Consider the following 19679-nt stretch of genomic DNA (forward strand, 5'->3'; position numbering starts at 1 on the left):
TGCAATTATTTTATATCTGCCTTTGTAAATGATGGCGCTATCTGTTAGGCAATGAGTGCTTATAAGTCACCAACCGGCGTCTGTGCATGTTTGGGGTATACAGGTCTGGTATACATCACCCAATAACACATTCATGTACAATCCCTAGGTAGAGTTTGAGGGGAAGGGATAGTATACCAGACGGCATATACCCAGATATAACACATGCGCAAGCCGGAGTCCCCGCTTTCTTGTTTTAAGTACTAATTTTAATGAAAAAAATAAATAAATACCGATGGATTATAACAATACAGCAAAACGAGTGAGGTTTTGCAGCTAAATATACCGCATACACCCAGGAATTTGAAGTATACCTAAATCAGTGTTCAGTTTTTACTAAGTATTTTTTTCACTTACATGCGATTTTTATACAGCGTTATTTGGCATTAAACTGTACAGCAAAACGAGTGAGGTTTTGCAGCAAATACAGCATACACTCAGAAATTTGAAGTATACCTAAATTGGTGTTCAGTTTTTACTAAGGATTTTTTTCACTTACATGCCTTTTTTATATAGAAGTATTTGGCATTAAACTGTGCGGCGGCTGCTGTCACTACATATAGCAAGACATTGCCCCGTATTGATAGTAAAGGAAGTAGTTTGAGATCGAGACACAAATGGTTAATTAAGCAATTAGCAATCTAGCCAATGGGAGATGAGCTAGCCGCATATGAAGCAGCCGGACTAGGAGGGTGTAGACTTCCTGAGGACACTAGACAGCGAAATGCATTGTGGTCTACACACCTGGAAACATTGAGAGCCAGCGACGTCACTTCCGCATATTGCTTGGAACGCACGCCGACCGCTGCCACGCTACAAGGGCTGCCCATTTCTTAGCAGATTAGTGCAGAGGGGTACATCACACAAAATATCGTTATAACAGTGCATATTTCGATTTTATTATATTGCTTGGATTATTAATGCATACAGTGGTGATCAAAAGTTTGGGCACCCCAGGTAAAAATTTGTATTAATGTGCATAAAGAAGCCAAGGAAAGATGGAAAAATCTCCAAAAGGCATCAAATTACAGATCAGACATTCTTATAATATGTCAACAAAAGTTAGATTTTACTTCCATCATTTACACTTTCAAAATAGCAGAAAACAAAAAAATGGCATCTGCAAAAGTTTGGGCACCCTGCAGAGTTAATATCTTGTACTGCCCCCTTTGGCAAGTATCACAGCTTGTAAACCCTTTTTGTAGCCAGCCAAGGGTCTTTCAATTCTTGTTTAAGGTATCTTTGCCCATTCTTCCTTACAAAAGTCTTCCATTTCTATGAGATTTATGGACTGTCTGTCACGCACTGCTCTTTTAAGGTCTATCCATTTTCAATTATGTTGAGGTCAGGAGATTGTGAAGGCCATGGCAAAACCTTCAGTTTACGCCTCTTGATGTAATCCCCCGTGGATTTTGAGGTGTGTTTAGGATCATTATCCATTTGTAGAAGCCATCCTCTCTTTAACTTCAGCTTTTTTACAGATGGCATCAAGTTACCATCCAAAATTTGCTGAAATTTTATTGAATCCATTTTTCCTTCTACTCGTGAGATGTTCCCTGTGCCACTGGCTGCAATACAACCAAAAAGCATGATTGATCCACCCCCATGCTTAACAGTTGGAAAGAGGTTCTTTTCATAAAATTCTGTGCCCCTTTTTCTCCAAACGTACCTTTGCTCATTCCGGCCAAAAAGTTCAATTTTAACCTCATCGGTCCACAGAACTTGTTTCCAAAATGCATCAGGCTTGTGTATATGTTCATTTGCAAAGTTCAAACGCTGATTTTTGTGGTGAGGGCATAGAAGAGGTTTTCTTCTGATGACTCTTCCATGAAGACCATATTTGTACAAGTATCTCTTTATAATGGAATAGTGTACCACAATTCCAGTGTCTGCCAGATCTTTCTGGAGGGATCGTGCAGTCAAACGTGGGTTTTGAATTGTTTTTCTCACAATCCTGCGAGCTGTTCTGTCTGATATTTTTCTTGGTCTTCCAGATCTTGCTTTAACTTCCACTGTTCCTGATGACTGCCATTTCTTAATTACATTCCGAACAGAGGATATTGACATCTGAAAACGCTTTGCTATTTTCTTATAGCCTTCTCCAGCTTTGTGAGCGTCAACTATTTTCAGTTTCAGTTTTCTAGGCAACTGCTTAGAAGATCCCATGGTGCTGATTGTTGGGGCAAGGTCAGATGAGTCTGGGCATTTAAAACCTTTGAGATTGACATCACCTGGTCTTCCCAGATGATGATTGAGAACAATCCATGAAACTGGCAGGTCTCAGCCTTGCAAAGGGGGCAGTGCATGCTATAAATTCTGCAGGGTGCCAAAACTTTTGTTATACATTGGCCATCCTTGAGCCATTTAGATGGTATATTCAGTCACCTAGAGCACTGTTTTTTTTCTGTGTGAGTTTATTTTATTATTTGAATTTTGTCATAAATTGTCAAAGTTTTTTTATACCTGCCACACTCACAGAGGTATACTATCAAAATACATTGATCACGCAACCACAAAATAGGTGTCACATATAATTTTCACATTAATGTTGCACATCTAAAAAAGCTGCAGCAAATACAAACACATCTAAAATAACTGCAGCAAATACAAGAAGACACATACTTGATAATAAGAAACCCACCAATACCAGCGCCTTCTTTACATATTAATACAACAAATTATGTGCATCAATAAACAAATATCGTGATCCAAAATTTTAAATAAATTGAACTTAAACACAAATAGTGTCCATAAATAAGTCCATATAAGTCCAAAGTGCATAAACGCAAATTGAATTGTGCATCCAATGTGAAGCAGTGATATTCCATTGTGTTCCAAAGAAAAATACAAGTGAATCCCACCACCTGTAGGGTTTCCTACGGATAAAGATAAGGTGAAATAAACTCCCCAATATTTTGATGCTTAATGTGGTGGAGGTGATCCTTAACTCTGATTCACCACGTGAAGGAAACCAAAAATGATCAAGCATCTTACTAGATGATAATTCTTATACGCGTGGATATATCTCCCTCCCTTCCACCCACACCGGCAAATCAACTTGGGTTATCTCAGATTCAAATGCTTATGGCTCCTACATTCCTCCGTGACATTCCACAGATGCTCCCCTGCGTTTGCACAGAGAGCCCAAGCCACAGGTCTTGTACGACACAATCTTCAAGGAATCCACGGTGGATAGGTGTGTCAAACTAACGGAATCTCCTGGAGCGATGGAGAGAGACTTGGAGCTACCTGATCCCAGAAAGATAGAGTGCCCAGGGCTAGCACAGTCCCAGTCTGGCTATCTGGCAGCTTCCAGCAAAAGTGCAGCACTCCAAACAGGTGTCTCTTTCCAACTCCTACTCACTCTCACTATAAATTCTGGTGAATATGGACTTGGAGGACATTCTTGCCCTACTGCAGATCAGTGGGACATACTGTAGTAGGCAACATTATAGTGACGCTTGTACCCATTGAGGAAGTGACACTGGAGGTGAGTCCTTATGACTCATCTGTTTCCTCTGTGATCCCATGTGTGAGAGTCCTGAAGATGCTTCTTCAACAGAATGAAGAACACAACACACGTGGCATCAAAGCATGTAAGCAGGCCATGAGGGACAGCCTCGCCAAAAGGTTTGAGAAGCATGAGGAGAATAAAACTGTTGTGCTTTCATGTCTTTTGGATCCGCAATACAAGAACCATCCTTTCTCTTCTGATGATGTATTGGCCAAGGCAAAGCAATAGCTGATATTCTAAGATATTCAACAGAAGGTGCAGGAGGTTCCTCCTGACGAAAAGAACAGTAAAAAAAAAAAAAAAGTCAAGGACAAGAAGAGAAGGTTTCTGATGTGGAAGAGCAGGATGCAGGAAAAAAATGTCACAAAAGACAACGGACAGAAGAAAAACTTCATCGTGATCAAATAGATGCAATGTTCAGTGTTTTATTGGGGCCTCATACAGAGGATTCTTCAGAATAGGCAATAATGAGCCTGGATGATGAACTTCATCTCTATTTGAAGGAACCAGTAGTTGACGGAAGAAGTGATCCTCTTCAGTGGTGGAGAGAAAATGAGGCACGCTACAAAATACTTGCTTCTCATGCTAGAAGATACCTTTCTGCTTCTCCTTCCTCAGTACCAAGTGAGCGTGTTTTTAGTGAAGTTGCAGCAATTTATGAAAAGAAAAGAAGCCGTTTAACTAGTGAACATGCTGAAATGTTATGCTTTCAGACTATAATATTGTTTTACTTAACTGGGAGTATTGATTTGAAAGTGTAGCTAGTCTATAGTGTAGTGTCTGTCCACCAGTCCACTGAGTCTGTCCAAATCACTGTCTAGCTTGTGTCTATCTATTTTTTTTAACAATTTTGCACTGACTGCACTGCGCTGCAGTCAGTGCAAAAGTGATAGAAAAAACAATAGACATAGACAGTGGATTGGAGTCAGTGCCAGTGGACTACTGCTGCAGTAGAACGCCACTCACTGCTGCAATAATTTTAAATCACTACTACAGTGATTTAAAAATATTCCAATGAGTGAGTGCCCTACTGCAGCGGTAGTACACAAAGTCCAATCCACTGTGCCACTTAATTGTCCAGAGTCTTTGCTAAAAAAAAAAAAAAAAAGTGTGTGTGTGTGTGTATATGTGTATGTGTGTATATATAATATACAGTGGGTACTGAAAGTATTCAGACCCCCTTAAATTTTCCACTCTTTGTTATATTGCAGCCATTTGCTAAAATCATTTAAGTTCATTCTTCTTCCTCATGAATGTACACATAGCACCCCATACTGACAGAAAAACACAGAATTGTTGACATTGTTGCAGATTTATTAAAAAAGAAAAACTGAAATATCACATGGTTCTAAGTATTCAGACCCTTTGCTCAGTATTTAGTAGAAGCCCCCTTTTGATCTAATACAGCCAGGAGTCTTTTTGGGAAAGATGCAACAAGTCTTTCACACCTGGATTTGGGGATCCTCTGCCATTCCTCCTTGCAGATCCTCTCCAGTTCTGTCAGGTTGGATGGTAAACGTTGGTGGACAGCCTATTTTAGGTCTCTCCAGAGATGCTCAATTGGGTTTAAGTCAGGGCTCTGGCTGGGCCATTCAAGAACAGTCACGGAGTTGTTGTGAAGCCACTCCTTCGTTATTTTAGCTGTGTGCTTAGGGTCATTGTCTTGTTGGAAGGTAAACCTTCGCCCAGTCTGAGGTCCAGAGCACTCTGGAGAAGGTTTTTGTCCAGGATATCCCTGTACTTGGCCGCATTCATCTTTCCCTCGATTGCAACCAGTCGTCCTGTCCCTGCAGCTGAAAAACACCCCCACAGCATGATGCTGCCACCACCATGCTTCAGTGTTGGGACTGTATTGGACAGGTGATGAGCAGTGCCTTGTTTTCTCCACACATACCGCTTAGAATTAAGGCCAAAAAGTTCTATTTTGGTCTCATCAGACCAGAGAATCTTATTTCTCACCATCTTGGAGTCCTTCAGGTGTTTTTTAGCAAACTCCATGCGGGCTTTCATGTGTCTTACACTGAGGAGAGGCTTCCGTCGGGCCACTCTGCCATAAAGCCCCGACTGGTGGAGGGCTGCAGTGATGGTTGACTTTCTACAACTTTCTCCCATCTCCTGACTGCATCTCTGGAGCTCAGCCACAGTGATCTTTGGGTTCTTTGTTACCTCTCTCACCAAGGCTCTTCTCCCCTGATAGCTCAGTTTGGCCGGACGGCCAGCTCTAGGAAGGGTTCTGGTCGTCCCAAACGTCTTCCATTTGAGGATTATGGAGGCCACTTTGCTCTTAGGAACCTTAAGTGCAGCAGAAATCTTTTTGTAACCTTGGCCAGATCTGTGCCTTGCCACAATTCTGTCTCTGAGCTCTTCAGGCAGTTCCTTTGACCTCATGATTCTCATTTGCTCTGACATGCATTGTGATCTGGAAGGTCTTATATAGACAGGTGTGTGGCTTTCCTAATCAAGTCCAATCAGTATAATCAAACACAGCTGGACTCAAATGAAGGTGTAGAACCATCTCAAGGATGATCAGAAGAAATGGAAAGCACCTGAGTTAAATATATGAGTGTCACAGCAAAGGGTCTGAATACTTAGGACCATGTGATATTTCAGTTTTTCTTTTTTAATAAATCTGCAATAATGTCAACAATTCTGTGTTTTTCTGTCAGTATGGGGTGCTATGTGTACATTCATGAGGAAGAAGAATGAACTTAAATGATTTTAGCAAATGGCTGCAATATAACAAAGAGTGAAAAATTTAAGGGGGTCTGAATACTTTCCGTACCCACTGTATATATATATATATATATATATATATATATATATATAATGTTTGGGGGTTCTGATTTTAACTTGTAAACAACATGTGTCAGAAATAGGCTTGGTCCTTAAGTGGTTAAACTTCAATAAAAGCTGGAGATCAGCTTTAGGCCGTTTTTGCAGCGCTCCTAGGGGCGTCAGGCATCTTTTTTCCCTTTCTCTAAGCTCCCTTGCATGTTAGCCTATGTGTCCATTAACAAATAGGCTTTAAGTAGCATTTAGTAGCAGGGGCTTTTAGAGGCAGAAAAAATCCACTGCCAGTGCGTCCAGAATAAGGGGCGTTTTGGCAGAATTAAAACTCTCTACACATCAAGTCTAAACACGTATGAACACTAGGCGCGTTTAGAGCTTGAAAGTTAATTTGTTTCAATGGCCAGAATAAATTATTATTCTGGCCAGTGAAATGATTTAACGCCAAGTGCTTGACGCCTGTAAACCCACCTTAACGCGTTCCATACTTTTACAAGCATTTGGTGTTTTTCTGCCAAAATGCTACTGCCAGGAGAAAAGGCTTTTAGAAGAGATTGCAAAATGTTCTCTGTGCATGTGGCCAAAAAGGCAACAGACATAATGGTCTATGATAATTATACATGGCAAGAAAATGCAACTGCGTATGCTAAGGCCTTATGCACACTGGATGTTTTTACAGCTGCTGTTTTTGACGTCAGACATTTTTTTCTACAGCCAGTAAACTCTCCAGCATGTTATCCTATACGTACATGCACACATAGGCTGTTCTCAGCAGTTTTTGTCAGGGGTGTTTTCTGGTTGGAAAGAAACTCAGAACTAGTGTGTTTAAGAAGCGTTTTTCAGCTGTAAAAAGGCTCTAACTCTAAAAAAAATATTAAAAAGGCCAAAAAACGCAGCTATTCTGCCTTTTTCAAAAATGTTGAGCCATAACATTTTGTAGGAATATAGTTTTGCTAAAAGAAAAAAATTAAAAAATGCTACAGCTGAAAAAAGCTAAAAAAAAAAGCTGAAAAACTACTGTAGAGGGGAAATTAGGTAATTGAAACCCAAATTAATTTCTTGGACTCAAGCTCTACAGGAAACAAGCTTTTTATTCATTCATTCGCTAGCGAAGTTGGCTTAGCCTGACTCATGCCTAAGCTCCCAAAATAGGAGTATACATCACTTATATATCCACAGTTACGTCACAAGTGCATATACAAAAAATTTAACTTTTCTTTCAGCTTAGCAAGACGTACTTCTCTTTCTGCATCTCTTTTCCTGTAAATTGCTATTTCAGACCTGCGAATTTGTCTCACATGTCTGTATTAATTACTAAAAGGGGAAGTTAGAGGGGACGAGAGTGAGGGGGCTAAAAGTGCACAGCACCGCTAGCTGGCTTCTGTAGTTCTACAAAGGTCAGAACAACCATCCGCCATGTTAGAGGGCTTTTCAGCTGATGCCAAAATAAAACGATATATACAAAATTGTAATATATCACCAGTTCATCTGCTGATCAAACAAACTCTCCACAGCTTGCTCAGCACTGGGCCATTAAGAGGGCTGTTCAGAAGCATTGGCCCCAAGAGGCCTATAATTGTCTTCAGACGAGCCAATAATGTAAAGAGTACAGACCCAAAAACAAATAGAGAAAAACATTCCCATGTTCTTAAACATGTCAGGATCGTATAAGTGTAAGTTGAACAGATGTAAGGCCTGTTACTTAATGGAGCATAGGAAACAAAGTTTTGTCTTGAAAGATGAACGGCCCTTCAAAATTCAACAATTCATTTGCTGCAGTACTCAGTTTGTGGTGTACAGCCTGAAGTGCCCATGTGGTCTACACTATATAGGGAGGACAGTCCGGGCATTAGGGACTAGGTTCGGAGAACACTGTCGCTATATAGAGCAGAAAAAGGATAAACACAGTGTGCCCCGCCATTTTTGTAAGGTACATGGGGGTAACACGGAAGGCCTGGAACTGTTTGGCATTGAGGCCATACCCATGTCCCTCCCTGAGGGGGAAAGGTTCTCACGGTTATGTAGGCAAGAGACCTTCTGGATATTTACGCTCGGCTCCATGTCCCCAGGGGGGCTGAATGACGAACTAGAGGTTAGCACGCTTATCTGACCACAACTGTTGTTGTATATTCTCCAGTTAGAATTCATTTGAGATTCACCCTTTTATATTTTTTATTTCTTATTTTATTTATATATATAAAGTATATCTTTTATAATACTTTTAATAATGTTTTAAAATGTTTTAACAAGTTTCGTATAAGAATTAACTTTGTGAATTATATTAGGAAAGTTGATTCTGTCAATTAGGTTGCTTTTAGCCCCTTATTCCCCTCTCCCATAAGGGATTGAATAACTCTGGGTTTGGCCCCTTTAAGTTGATTTGTACTGGTGTGGTCATCAACAAATAAAAGGAGGTTGAGGAGTAGTGTGGGCAGGACCTGAAAAAGGAGGCTCCGCCTCCGAAACGCATTGTCTTGGCAACCTTAGAGCATCACATTGTTCCCATCTAAACCCTCTCTCTCCGATGAGAGGCTTCCAGCAGTGCCACGGTTGCGGCCCCCATGCGCAGTTGGGAGTAGGCGGCGGGTCTGTGCGCAGATGCACTGGGATCTGCACATTGGTGCCTGGCGGGGAGGCTTCCGACTGACGGGCACGCTACTGCGGTAGCACTAAATTCAGAGTGTAAAATCCTAGGGTGCAGGAAGGAGTTATGGTTGTTCTAGTTCATCCCGGGGAGCTAATGGTTGATACTTCCACATGGCCATTACATGGGCCGCTGCCTTCCTCTCTACAGTGGCCTCAATCGCCCTGGTCACAAGGGGAATTAGACAAGAAAGGAATTTGCAAACAGCCTCTATTCCCTAGATGGCTTTTAGCCCACTTGCATCTGGGAACCAATCCCCAAACCAACCACCAGCGTTGAACCCATCCCAGGTCTGTACGGGTACATGAGCTAGCCTCCTCATTCTATCATTAAGCTGTATTGGGATTATCAGAATACGGTTTATCAGCTTGCCTGTGGGTCCAAACCTCTGAACGGCTAACCACGTGTTGGTGGGTGAAAAAGTGGGGTTATAACAGGTTACCTGGTCCCCTGCAGTACACATTGAATAGGTGGTTTCATTATGCACACAGGTTTCAGTTACTATGCATTCACATTTGTAATACGAATGCCACAACATAATTTTGGTGGTTATGGCACCTACCTTAGTAGTTTTGATACATGGGTCACAAGATCTACCCTCCCCCCCATGGGCCTGGCCAGTATTATCACTATGGTTACCAGAAAGCTAACTAAGGCATTTCTAAAAAACATATTTTCAGTGTATTTTCCCAGCTTCGGCTATGCGTCAGTTTCCTGGTGTGACTGGAGCAGAGCTGTAGATCTGAGATGTCCAATTCTTCCACCGTGCGTTGACCCAACAGCTTCCAGGTATGTGTTGGGAGCAGGGCTGTAGATCTCAAATGTCCTATTCTTCCACCATGCGTTGACCCAACATCTTCCAGGTGTGTGTGAGCAGAGCTGGAGTTCTTCCCTCTGATTTCTCTGGTCAATCTTAGCCTTAAAGGGTCTTGAGGGTCTACTGTGCTCAGCCAGGAGTCTGTATGGATAAGAGCTCGCTTTACCCTGGAGTGGTGTATCCAGGGGGTCACCTCTGCCACCGTAATGGCTGTGGGGGTTGAAAGTAGGACAGTATAAGGACCTCTCCATTTTTGCCCTAGGGTGGTTGTGTTCCACTCTTTCACCCACACTGCATCTCCTGGCCTAAAGGGGTGGACAGGGTTTGTCAGACTTATTGGGAGTTTCTCATGGACCCATTTCCCTATGTCCTGCATATTCTCCCCTAATTTTCGTAACAGTTCACCCCCCCCCCATCTGGTGTAAGTCCTGTAAGCTCTGGCTGCCAACTGCGGCCTCTCTCTCTCCCACCATCACCTCCTGACTCCCATACACAGACCTCGTGTCTGTCGGTTGGAGTTCTCCTGACTCCTGGGTCAGCTCTTATGTCTGCCCGGGTGCAGCTGTCCAACTGGGAGCCCTGATTGCTAACCCTGGGAATAATATGAACCCAGCCCACAGGTGTGCAATCAGCAGGCCTGTCTTAACCAAAACCAGGGGTAGATTGCTAACACACACAGTGACCCGGGGTCGCCTCTCTACAATATGCACTTGTGACGTAACTGTGGATATACAGTGCCTTGCACACAGAGGGTAGGGTAAGGTTTTGAGAATCTGGTAAGGGGTCTAAGATTCTCAACACAAAAAGGTAATTCACATCAATCGCTTCCCCTTATCAACGACTCAATGCGGCCGCCCGATTGAGAACTGCGTCTACACAGGGTCCACTATCGCTTTGTTGCCAGGCAACGTCTCATACACACCATTCACACTTTTCTTTCATTCAAACTAACTGGCTGAGGTCCACCCAGGATGCTCTATCATCCTCTTTCTTGGGGTTTCCTCGGGAGGTGATCAGGCTCCCCTTCCCACGAATATCGTCAAGAGGTCCTGACTGACTATTATCCCAAACCAAAAGGCAAAGATCTCACCTGGTCCTGAAGTGGAGCTCCAACAGTTTGGTTGGTTCTTGAGCCTGGATTCAAGACGTCATCGGAGCGGTTTCAGAGCAGGCCACCAAGATACAGAGTAGTCTCCCTGACAATTCGTCCAGTGGCGCCTGAGACGTAGGCTTGATCCAAAGGGCCGACTCCGGACCGATCCCCATAATAATATTGAAATAGAAGGAGTATCAGACCACTGCAAATCTACGAAGACCTGGCCGTCCCTCTAAACTTTCAGCTCATACAAGGAGAAGACTGATCAGAGATGCAGCCAAGAGGCTCATGATCACTCTGGATGAACTGCAGAGATCTACAGCTGAGGTGGGAGACTCTGTCCACAGGACAACAATCAGTCGTATACTGCACAAATCTGGCCTTTATGGAAGAGTGGCAAGAAGAAAGCCATTTCTTAAAGATATCCATAAAAAGTGTTATTTAAAGTTTGCCACAAGCCACCTGGGAGACACACCAAACATGTGGAAGAAGGTGCTCTGGCCAGATGAAACCAAAATTGAACTTTTTGGCAACAATGCAAAACGTTATGTTTGGCGTAAAAGCAACACAGCTCATCACCCTGAACACACCATCCCCACTGTCAAACATGGTGGTGGCAGCATCATGGTTTGGGCCTGCTTTTCTTCAGCAGGGATAGGGAAGATGGTTAAAATTGATGGGAAAATGGATGGAGCCAAATACAGGACCATTCTGGAAGAAAACCTGATGGAGTCTGCAAAAGACCTGAGACTGGGACGGAGATTTGTCTTCCAACAAGACAATGATCCAAAACATAAAGCAAAATCTACAATGGAATGGTTCACAAATAAACATATCCAGGTGTTAGAATGGCCAAGTCAAAGTCCAGACCTGAATCCAATCGAGAATCTGTGGAAAGAACTGAAAACTGCTGTTCAACAAACGCTCTCCATCCAACCTCACTGAGCTCGAGCTGTTTTGCAAGGAGGAATGGGCAAAAATTTCAGTCTCTCGATGTGCAAAACTGATAGAGACATACCCCAAGCGACTTACAGCTGTAATTGCAGCAAAAGGTGGCGCTACAAAGTATTAACTTAAGGGGGCTGAATAATTTTGCACGCCCAATTTTTCAGTTTTTTATTTGTTAAAAAAGTTTGAAATATCCAAAAAATTTCGTTCCACTTCATGATTGTGTCCCACTTGTTGTTGATTCTTCACAAAAAATTACAGTTTTACATCTTTATGTTTGAAGCCTGAAATGTGGCAAAAGGTCGCAAAGTTCAAGGGGGCCGAATACTTTCGCAAGGCACTGTATATCCACAGCTACGTCACAAGTGCATATTGTAGAGAGGCGACCCCGGGTCACTGTGTGTGTTAGCAATCTACCCCTGGTTTTGGTTAAGACAGGCCTGCTGATTGCACACCTGTGGGCTGGGTTCATATTATTCCCAGGGTTAGCAATCAGGGCTCCCAGTTGGACAGCTGCACCCGGGCAGACATAAGAGCTGACCCAGGAGTCAGAAGAACTCCAACCGACAGACAAGAGGTCTGTGTATGGGAGTCAGGAGGTGATGATGGGAGAGAGAGGGGCCACAGTTGGCAGCCAGAGCTTACAGGTCTGCAGGAGGCAGATGTAGTCTGCAACAGCACAGTATAAAGCTGATCCCAAGGAAGTTACAAGGGAGCTTGACAAAGGATACTTGTGTTGGTCTGAGGATCAGACCTTAGGCCTAGACGTGAGGCCTGAAGCAGCCATATGGCATGTGAGTAAGCCAGGAGGCTGAACTTAACAGATATACAGTAATGGTGGAACCCCCTTTCGTTATGCCTTTAAATAAAAATGGTCTGCCACGCCCTTAGAAAATGCAGTCTGGACTAACACTACTTCTTCAAATCGAATGCACCCCTTGAGTTGAATCGCCCTTGAAACGTAATACAAAAAATTAAACTTTTCTTTCAGCTTAGCAAGACATATTTCTCTTTCTGCATCTCTTTTCCTGTAAATTGCTATTTCAGACCTGCGGTTTTGTCTGTATTCATTACTAAAGAGGAAGTTAGAGGGGACGAGAGTGAGGGGGCCAAAAGTTTTCTACTGACGTTTTGATAGCATCCAGTGTGCATAAGGCCTAAAATTCTAAAAAAAAATATCTGCTTTTATTTGAAGGAAGAAACGCCAGGAAGACAACTACTTCCTTTTAAGCCATGCTCTGTGCTTTCTGTGGGTGACTTTCACTTTCACTTTGTTGCAGCGTCTTGCAATGTAAAACATCTCGGGAAGTTTGAACAAATACCTAAAAGGAAAGTTAGTCATCATGCAGGTAAGTTAATCTGCAATATGCTTCCTTTTCAGAACCAGTCTGCCAAAGATGATAGTTGTACTAAGGCTTAAACCCAGAGTAGAGCTGCACGATTAATCGTTAAAAAAATTGTGATTTTTGATTCACCCCTTAAAACAGCATGGCCTCGATTCTTACAGAGCTGTTCTCTGCTCACTCACAGCCAGGGCCTCTGATAGGGGGGGGGGGGGGGGACCACCAGGGCCCAAGCAAACAGGGGGGCCCACACAGGGAGGGGGATTAGTGATGAATGACATTTACAGAAATCTTCCAGCACCTGAAAGCTGATCTCGCCCCCCCTCCCAGCCCTGACTCTGTTAGCCCTGCTCCTGATTTTGTTCTCTCTGTAACCTTGTTCCTTTCCTTGCAGTTCTTCCAATTCTCCTTGTCCCAGCCTGTATATTTTTTTCATCTCTCTCCCCCTTTGTTCTGTCTTCCTGACACAGTCACAGCTGATCAGCTGCATTCCCATGAGGTGAGGAATTTACGGTTACACCGGTTCCATAACTGCCTGTTATCTTGTCCCAGTGCAGTTTGGGCTCCATTTACACCTGAGCGTATTTTTTTCGGGCGTTTTTTTCAGGCGTTTTTCAGGCATTTTTTTCAGGTGTTTTTGGAGGCAGGCATTGACATCTAACAAAAGCTGGTAATCAGCCCAAAAAGAAACTCCTGTACTTTTTTCAGCTACAGGCGTTTTTGCTTCAGGGGACAAAACGCTCAGATGTGAACAGGGGCCATTGAATTGAATGGGATTTTGATTGTTGGGCGTTTTGGATTTTCACAGATGAGCGTTTTATAAGCTGAAAAACGCTCAGGTGGGAACAGGGCCTTAAGGCCCGTACACACGTACCGATTGTTGGCCGTGAATTTTCGTCCGTCGCCCGATCGGCCGATTATCGGCTTGTTAGTATGATGCTTCCGACAACCGACTGCGACTTTTCGGCTGAACAAAATCTGGTGTGCAGGCTATAAAATTTTTGTTGGCCGTCAGCAGAATGGCCGATTGTTCCTAAGTCAGTACAGATTTCGGCTGACAAAAATCAGATGATCAAGACTGGGCATGCTCAGTGAAGAAAAAACACACGAAAAGTAGACCAGAACATGACATCACTTCTGCAGTTGGTTGTTGTTGGCCGACAAAATCCGTTTGCAGTCTAGAGCACATTTCAACCGAAACAACAACACTGGACAAAAGACGGCCGATCGGTCAGCCAACAATCGCTGCGTGTGTACGGGGCTTTAGTGTGCTTTATGTAGCTGGGCTTCCCACTCCTCTTCCCCAGACTGCTTCCTGACCTATGCAACTTTGCTTCTTCTCCCCTACACTGTCAGTTCTCTCTGCATTCATGTATCGACTCCTTCTATTTAACCATAAACTAACTGATCTGGCAAGCGTAAACTCAATTTTTTTATCTTGTATCTACAGGTAAGCCTATAATAGGGCTGACATGTAGGTACAGTGAATATCTCTTAAACGTAGCAGCCGATGATAGCACCGTCGCATGTGCACTGCGCTCTCAATGGATGACATACCTGAGCTGAGAGAGCTGTGCTGTGTCCATGACACCCGCGCTCACGCGTGTGAGTTACATCATCGCAGTTTGACCAAATGACTGGAGCCCAAGAAACCAGAGAGGACCAGATGAAGTTGGAATCCCTCTTAGTAGTGACAGCACATTGCTAGAGAGATCTGTGTTTTAGGTTAGAAAAATATAATTAGGGGCTCATTCATACAGGTACTCTGGCTGTGTAAAGGAGGGATTTGGGCTGGAGCCACCTGTCATTTTATGGGGATGCAGCGCCTGTATGAACACAGCCGCAGGCCCTAATTTGACAGGTGTGCTGGTGAGTGGCCCCACAGTGTCTGTGTTCGGGTTTACACCTGCATCCCCACACCTTTCAAATTGGGACCTGCAGTTGTGTTCGTACAGCTCCAGGTGGCTCAAGCCACATAAATGAACCACTGATTCACACTGTACAGACCACAGCACCCATGTGCATGACCTCAACACCCCATGCACACACTGAGATTTATTTATCAACTCAGTTTCCTCTTTTAGATTTAGAAGGAATTCTGTCAGTTATGTTGTATTTGTGTCTACTAATAATGATTGTATTGTATTTGTATCGAAATATAGCTTTAATATTTTCTTGGGGGGGGTGGCCCTGGGGGGCTCTGTCAGGTAGTCTCTACCGGAGCCCCGCAATTTTTTAGCAGCCCTGCTTACAGCTGACTACCCTTTTCGGTGTGGACCGGCTAGGCAGGATTCCTTTCTTCATGGCAGAAGCTGTCGGCATCTTACATTCATCATTCTGCTGCTCCATCACCGTCACAGTTGTAAGTGACATTAGGCAAGTGTGCTACCCGCTGGGCCTGTTTGTACTTGCTGAACTTTTCTACAATATATTGCCATTGCCCAACTTGGACTTTGTGCAGTAATCAGTGAACACACAATCTTGCACCTAGCCCATATGCCCACACATGTAACTCTATAGCAGGGGTATTGAATAAAAATTCATGAAGGTTTTTCTGCGTTTCTGCTTATAAGGCAGCCCACTGAAATAAATGGGCTGACTACACACGTTGCGCGACAATGTGAACCTAGTCTCAGATCCCCCACATTACTATCCTTTTTATTACATCAGTGTTGTCAGTCCCCCTGCACATCGTTCCCCCTTCACATTATAGTCCTCAGCCCCCCCCCATCACATTCGTGTCTGCGCCCCCCCCTTATATCATCCCCTACTTTAAATTGCAGTTCCCAGCCCCTTTCATATCACCACCCCTTCACAATCCTGTCCTCGTCGCCTTTTATAGTACCCCCCTTCACATTACAGTCCCCAGCCCCCCTTCACATTCCTGTCCTTACCCCCTTTATAGCATCCCCTCCACATTCCTGTCCGCACCCCCTTCACATTCCTATCCTCACCCCCTTTATAGCACCCCCTTCACATAACTATCCTCACCCCCTTTATAGTGCCCTCCTTCACATAACTGTCCTCATTCCCTTTATAGCACCCCCTTCACATTCCTGTCCTCACCCCCTTTATAGCACCCCCTTCACATAACTGTCCTTACCCCCTTTATAGCGCCCTCCTTAACATAACTGTCCTCATCCCCTTTATAGCACCCCCCCTTCACAGAACTGTCCTCACCCTTTTTATAGCACCCTCCTTCACATAACTGTCCTCACCCTCTTCATAGCACCCTCCTTCTCACTCCTGAACCTTGTACCCCATACAACGCACTCCTGAACCTTGCACCCTGTACAACACACTGTGTAATGTAAAGAGGTCCTGAGGTGTGGGGGGCTGTGTAATGTAAAGGGGTCCAGAGATTTAGCCATATCAAAATGCTCTAATTGGTGTTACACTCACCTTTAATCCAGCAAAGCTCCCTGGCGCTGATCTTCATGCCCCCTTCTGATGTCAGAAAGAGACGTCGTGGGATAAAATTTACCTTCAAGCCCCTGGTCTCTTTACTACCTAGCGACACCCCTGTGTCCCGGGCAGCAGCCAGCCTAGACTCTGCATCGCAAAACCCGGCTGCAGAGCTGGTGTAACACACAAATTAAAAAGAGATACAGTGCCTTACAAAAGTATTCGGCCCCCTTGAACTTTGCAACCTTTTGTCACATTTCAGGCTTCAAACATAAAGATATAAAACTGTAATTTTTTGTGAAGAATCAACAACAAGTGGGACACAATCATGAAGTGGAACGAAATTTATTGGATATTTCAAACTTTAACAAATAAAAAACTGAAAAATTGGGCGTGCAAAATTATTCAGCCCCTTTACTTTCAGTGCAGCAAACTCTCTCCAGAAGTTCAGTGAGGATCTCTGAATGATCCAATGTTGACCTAAATGACTCCACCTGTGTGTAATCAAGTTTAAAGCGCAGAGAGCATCATGAAGAACAAGAAACACACTAGGCAGGTCCGAGATACTGTTGTGGAGAAGTTTAAAGCCGGATTTGGATACAAAAAGATTTCCCAAGCTTTAAACATCCCAAGGAGCACTGTGCAAGTGATAATATTGAAATGGAAGGAGTATCAGACCACTGCAAATCTGCGAAGACCTGGCCGTTCCTCTAAACTTTCAGCTCATACAAGGAGAAGACTGATCAGAGATGCAGCCAAGAGGCCCATGATCACTCTGGATGAACTGCAGAGATCTACAGCTGAGGTGGGAGACTCTGTCCATAGGACAACAATCAGTCGTATACTGCACAAATCTTGCCTTTATGGAAGAGTGGCAAGAAGAAAGCCATTTCTTAAAGATATCCATAAAAAGTGTTGTTTAAAGTTTGCAACAAGCCACCTGGGAGACACACCAAACATGTGGAAGAAGGTGCTCTGGTCAGATGAAAGCAAAATCAAACTTTTTGGCAACAATGCAAAACGTTACGTTTGGAGTAAAAGTAACACAGCTCATCACCCTGAACACACCATCCCCACTGTCAAACATGGTGGTGGCAGCATCATGGTTTGGGCCTGGTTTTCTTCAGCAGGGACAGGGAAGATGGTTAAAATTGATGGGAAGATGGATGGAGCCAAATACAGGACCATTCTGGAAGAAAACCTGATGGAGTCTGCAAAAGACCTGAGACTGGGACGGAGATTTGTCTTCCAACAAGACAATGATCCAAAACATAAAGCAAAATCTACAATGGAATGGCTCACAAATAAACATATCCAGGTGTTTAGAATGGCCAAGTCCAAGTCCAGACCTGAATCCAATCGAGAATCTGTGGAAAGAACTGAAAACTGCTGTTCACAAACGCTCTCCATCCAACCTCACTGAGCTCGAGTTATTTTGCAAGGAGGAATGGGCAAAACTGATAGAGACATACCCCAAGCGACTTACAGCTGTAATCGCAGCAAAAGGTGGCGCTACAAAGTATTAACTTAAGGGGGCTGAATAATTTTGCATGCCCAATTTTTCAGTTTTTTATTTTTCCTCTTCAATGAATTAGCATGTGGGGAGGTCAGGTCAGTGATTGGCCAGGACTCAGAGAGGATGAGGAGTGGCAAGCCTCAGAGGTGAACAGGAACAAGACAGCCTGAGCTCAACTGCAGCATGTGTGCATTCAAGCAGAGGTATGTTTTTTGTACCCTGCAGTTTGGGCTCTTTCTGCAGCTGAATGTCTGAGGAAATCCACACAATAGGTGGGCTCTTTGTCCCTGTTTTTTTTTGTTTTGTGAGGGAAGGTGAGCAGCAGGCTTTCAGTGACACACACACACACACACACACACACACACACACACACACACACACACACACACACACACACACACACACACACACACACACACACACACACACACACACACACACACACACACACACACACACACACACACACACACACACACACACACACACACACACACACACACACACACACACACACACACACACACACACACACACACACACACACACACACACACACACACACACACACACACACACACACACACACACACACACACACACACACACACACACACACACACACACACACACACACACACACACACACACACACACACACACACACACACACACACACACACACACACACACACACACACACACACACACACACACACACACACACACACACACACACACACACACACACACACACACACACACACACACACACACACACACACACACACACACACACACACACACACACACACACACACACACACACACACACACACACACACACACACACACACACACACACACACACACACACACACACACACACACACACACACACACACACACACACACACACTCTGTGTGTGTACTGAGCAAACTTCACTGACCTGTGTAGTGTACTTAGCTCACTGACATTCCTCCACCATACACAGAACATTGTACACAATCATGGCCATGTGAGAAGCCTCTGCTATCAGCTGTGTCCTTCATCTATGACCCCATCTCTTGTAGTATGTCCGCAGTCTCTGACCATCTCTTGTATAATTCTCTCTCCCTCTCCCCCCTCCTTCTCTCTCTCTCCCCCCCACGCCTACAAATAAATGCCCCACCCCCTAATTAAAATAATACTGTGCCCACAGGCAAAAAAGTGTCCATATAAATTTTTTGAGAATGTTGGCAACTATGTAATACTTTTCACTTTGCAATCAGCCATTCTGTTTGCGCAATTTTACCACAATTCGTCGGGCGACAATCGCGGCAAATTCACGCCGCATTTGGGGTGCCATTGGAAGTGACGGGAATTGCGTGGGCGTCCTGCGATTTGCAGTGATTCGGAATCGCAGGCAGAATTGCGGCGATACTGCCCGCGATCCGGGATGCCAATGTGTGAACAAAGCCTAAAGTCCACCATTTAAAACTGCTCTTGAATGGATTCCCACAATATACTAAAATTAGAGATGTGCTGAAGAGTACTCGATCTAGAAACGCTGTGAGGATTTTGGATTGG

At 43.9% G+C, this 19679-nt stretch overlaps 1 protein-coding gene across 1 annotated transcript in view; it reads left to right on the top strand.

Moving 5' to 3' along the window:
- Positions 1–13184: 13184 nt before the first annotated feature.
- Positions 13185–19679, top strand: part of LOC309562209 (uncharacterized protein) — a 127522-nt gene continuing 121027 nt past the window's right edge. Inside the window, exon 1 of the mRNA XM_082266328.1 lies at positions 13185–13194. Within this exon, the coding sequence (XP_082122454.1) occupies positions 13189–13194 (6 nt within the window). The 5' untranslated portion in view covers positions 13185–13188. The remainder of the gene's footprint in view (positions 13195–19679) is intronic.

This window comes from Pelophylax lessonae, assembly GCF_965119305.1.
Source record: "Pelophylax lessonae genome assembly, chromosome: 8".
Lineage (NCBI taxonomy): Eukaryota > Metazoa > Chordata > Amphibia > Anura > Ranidae > Pelophylax > Pelophylax lessonae.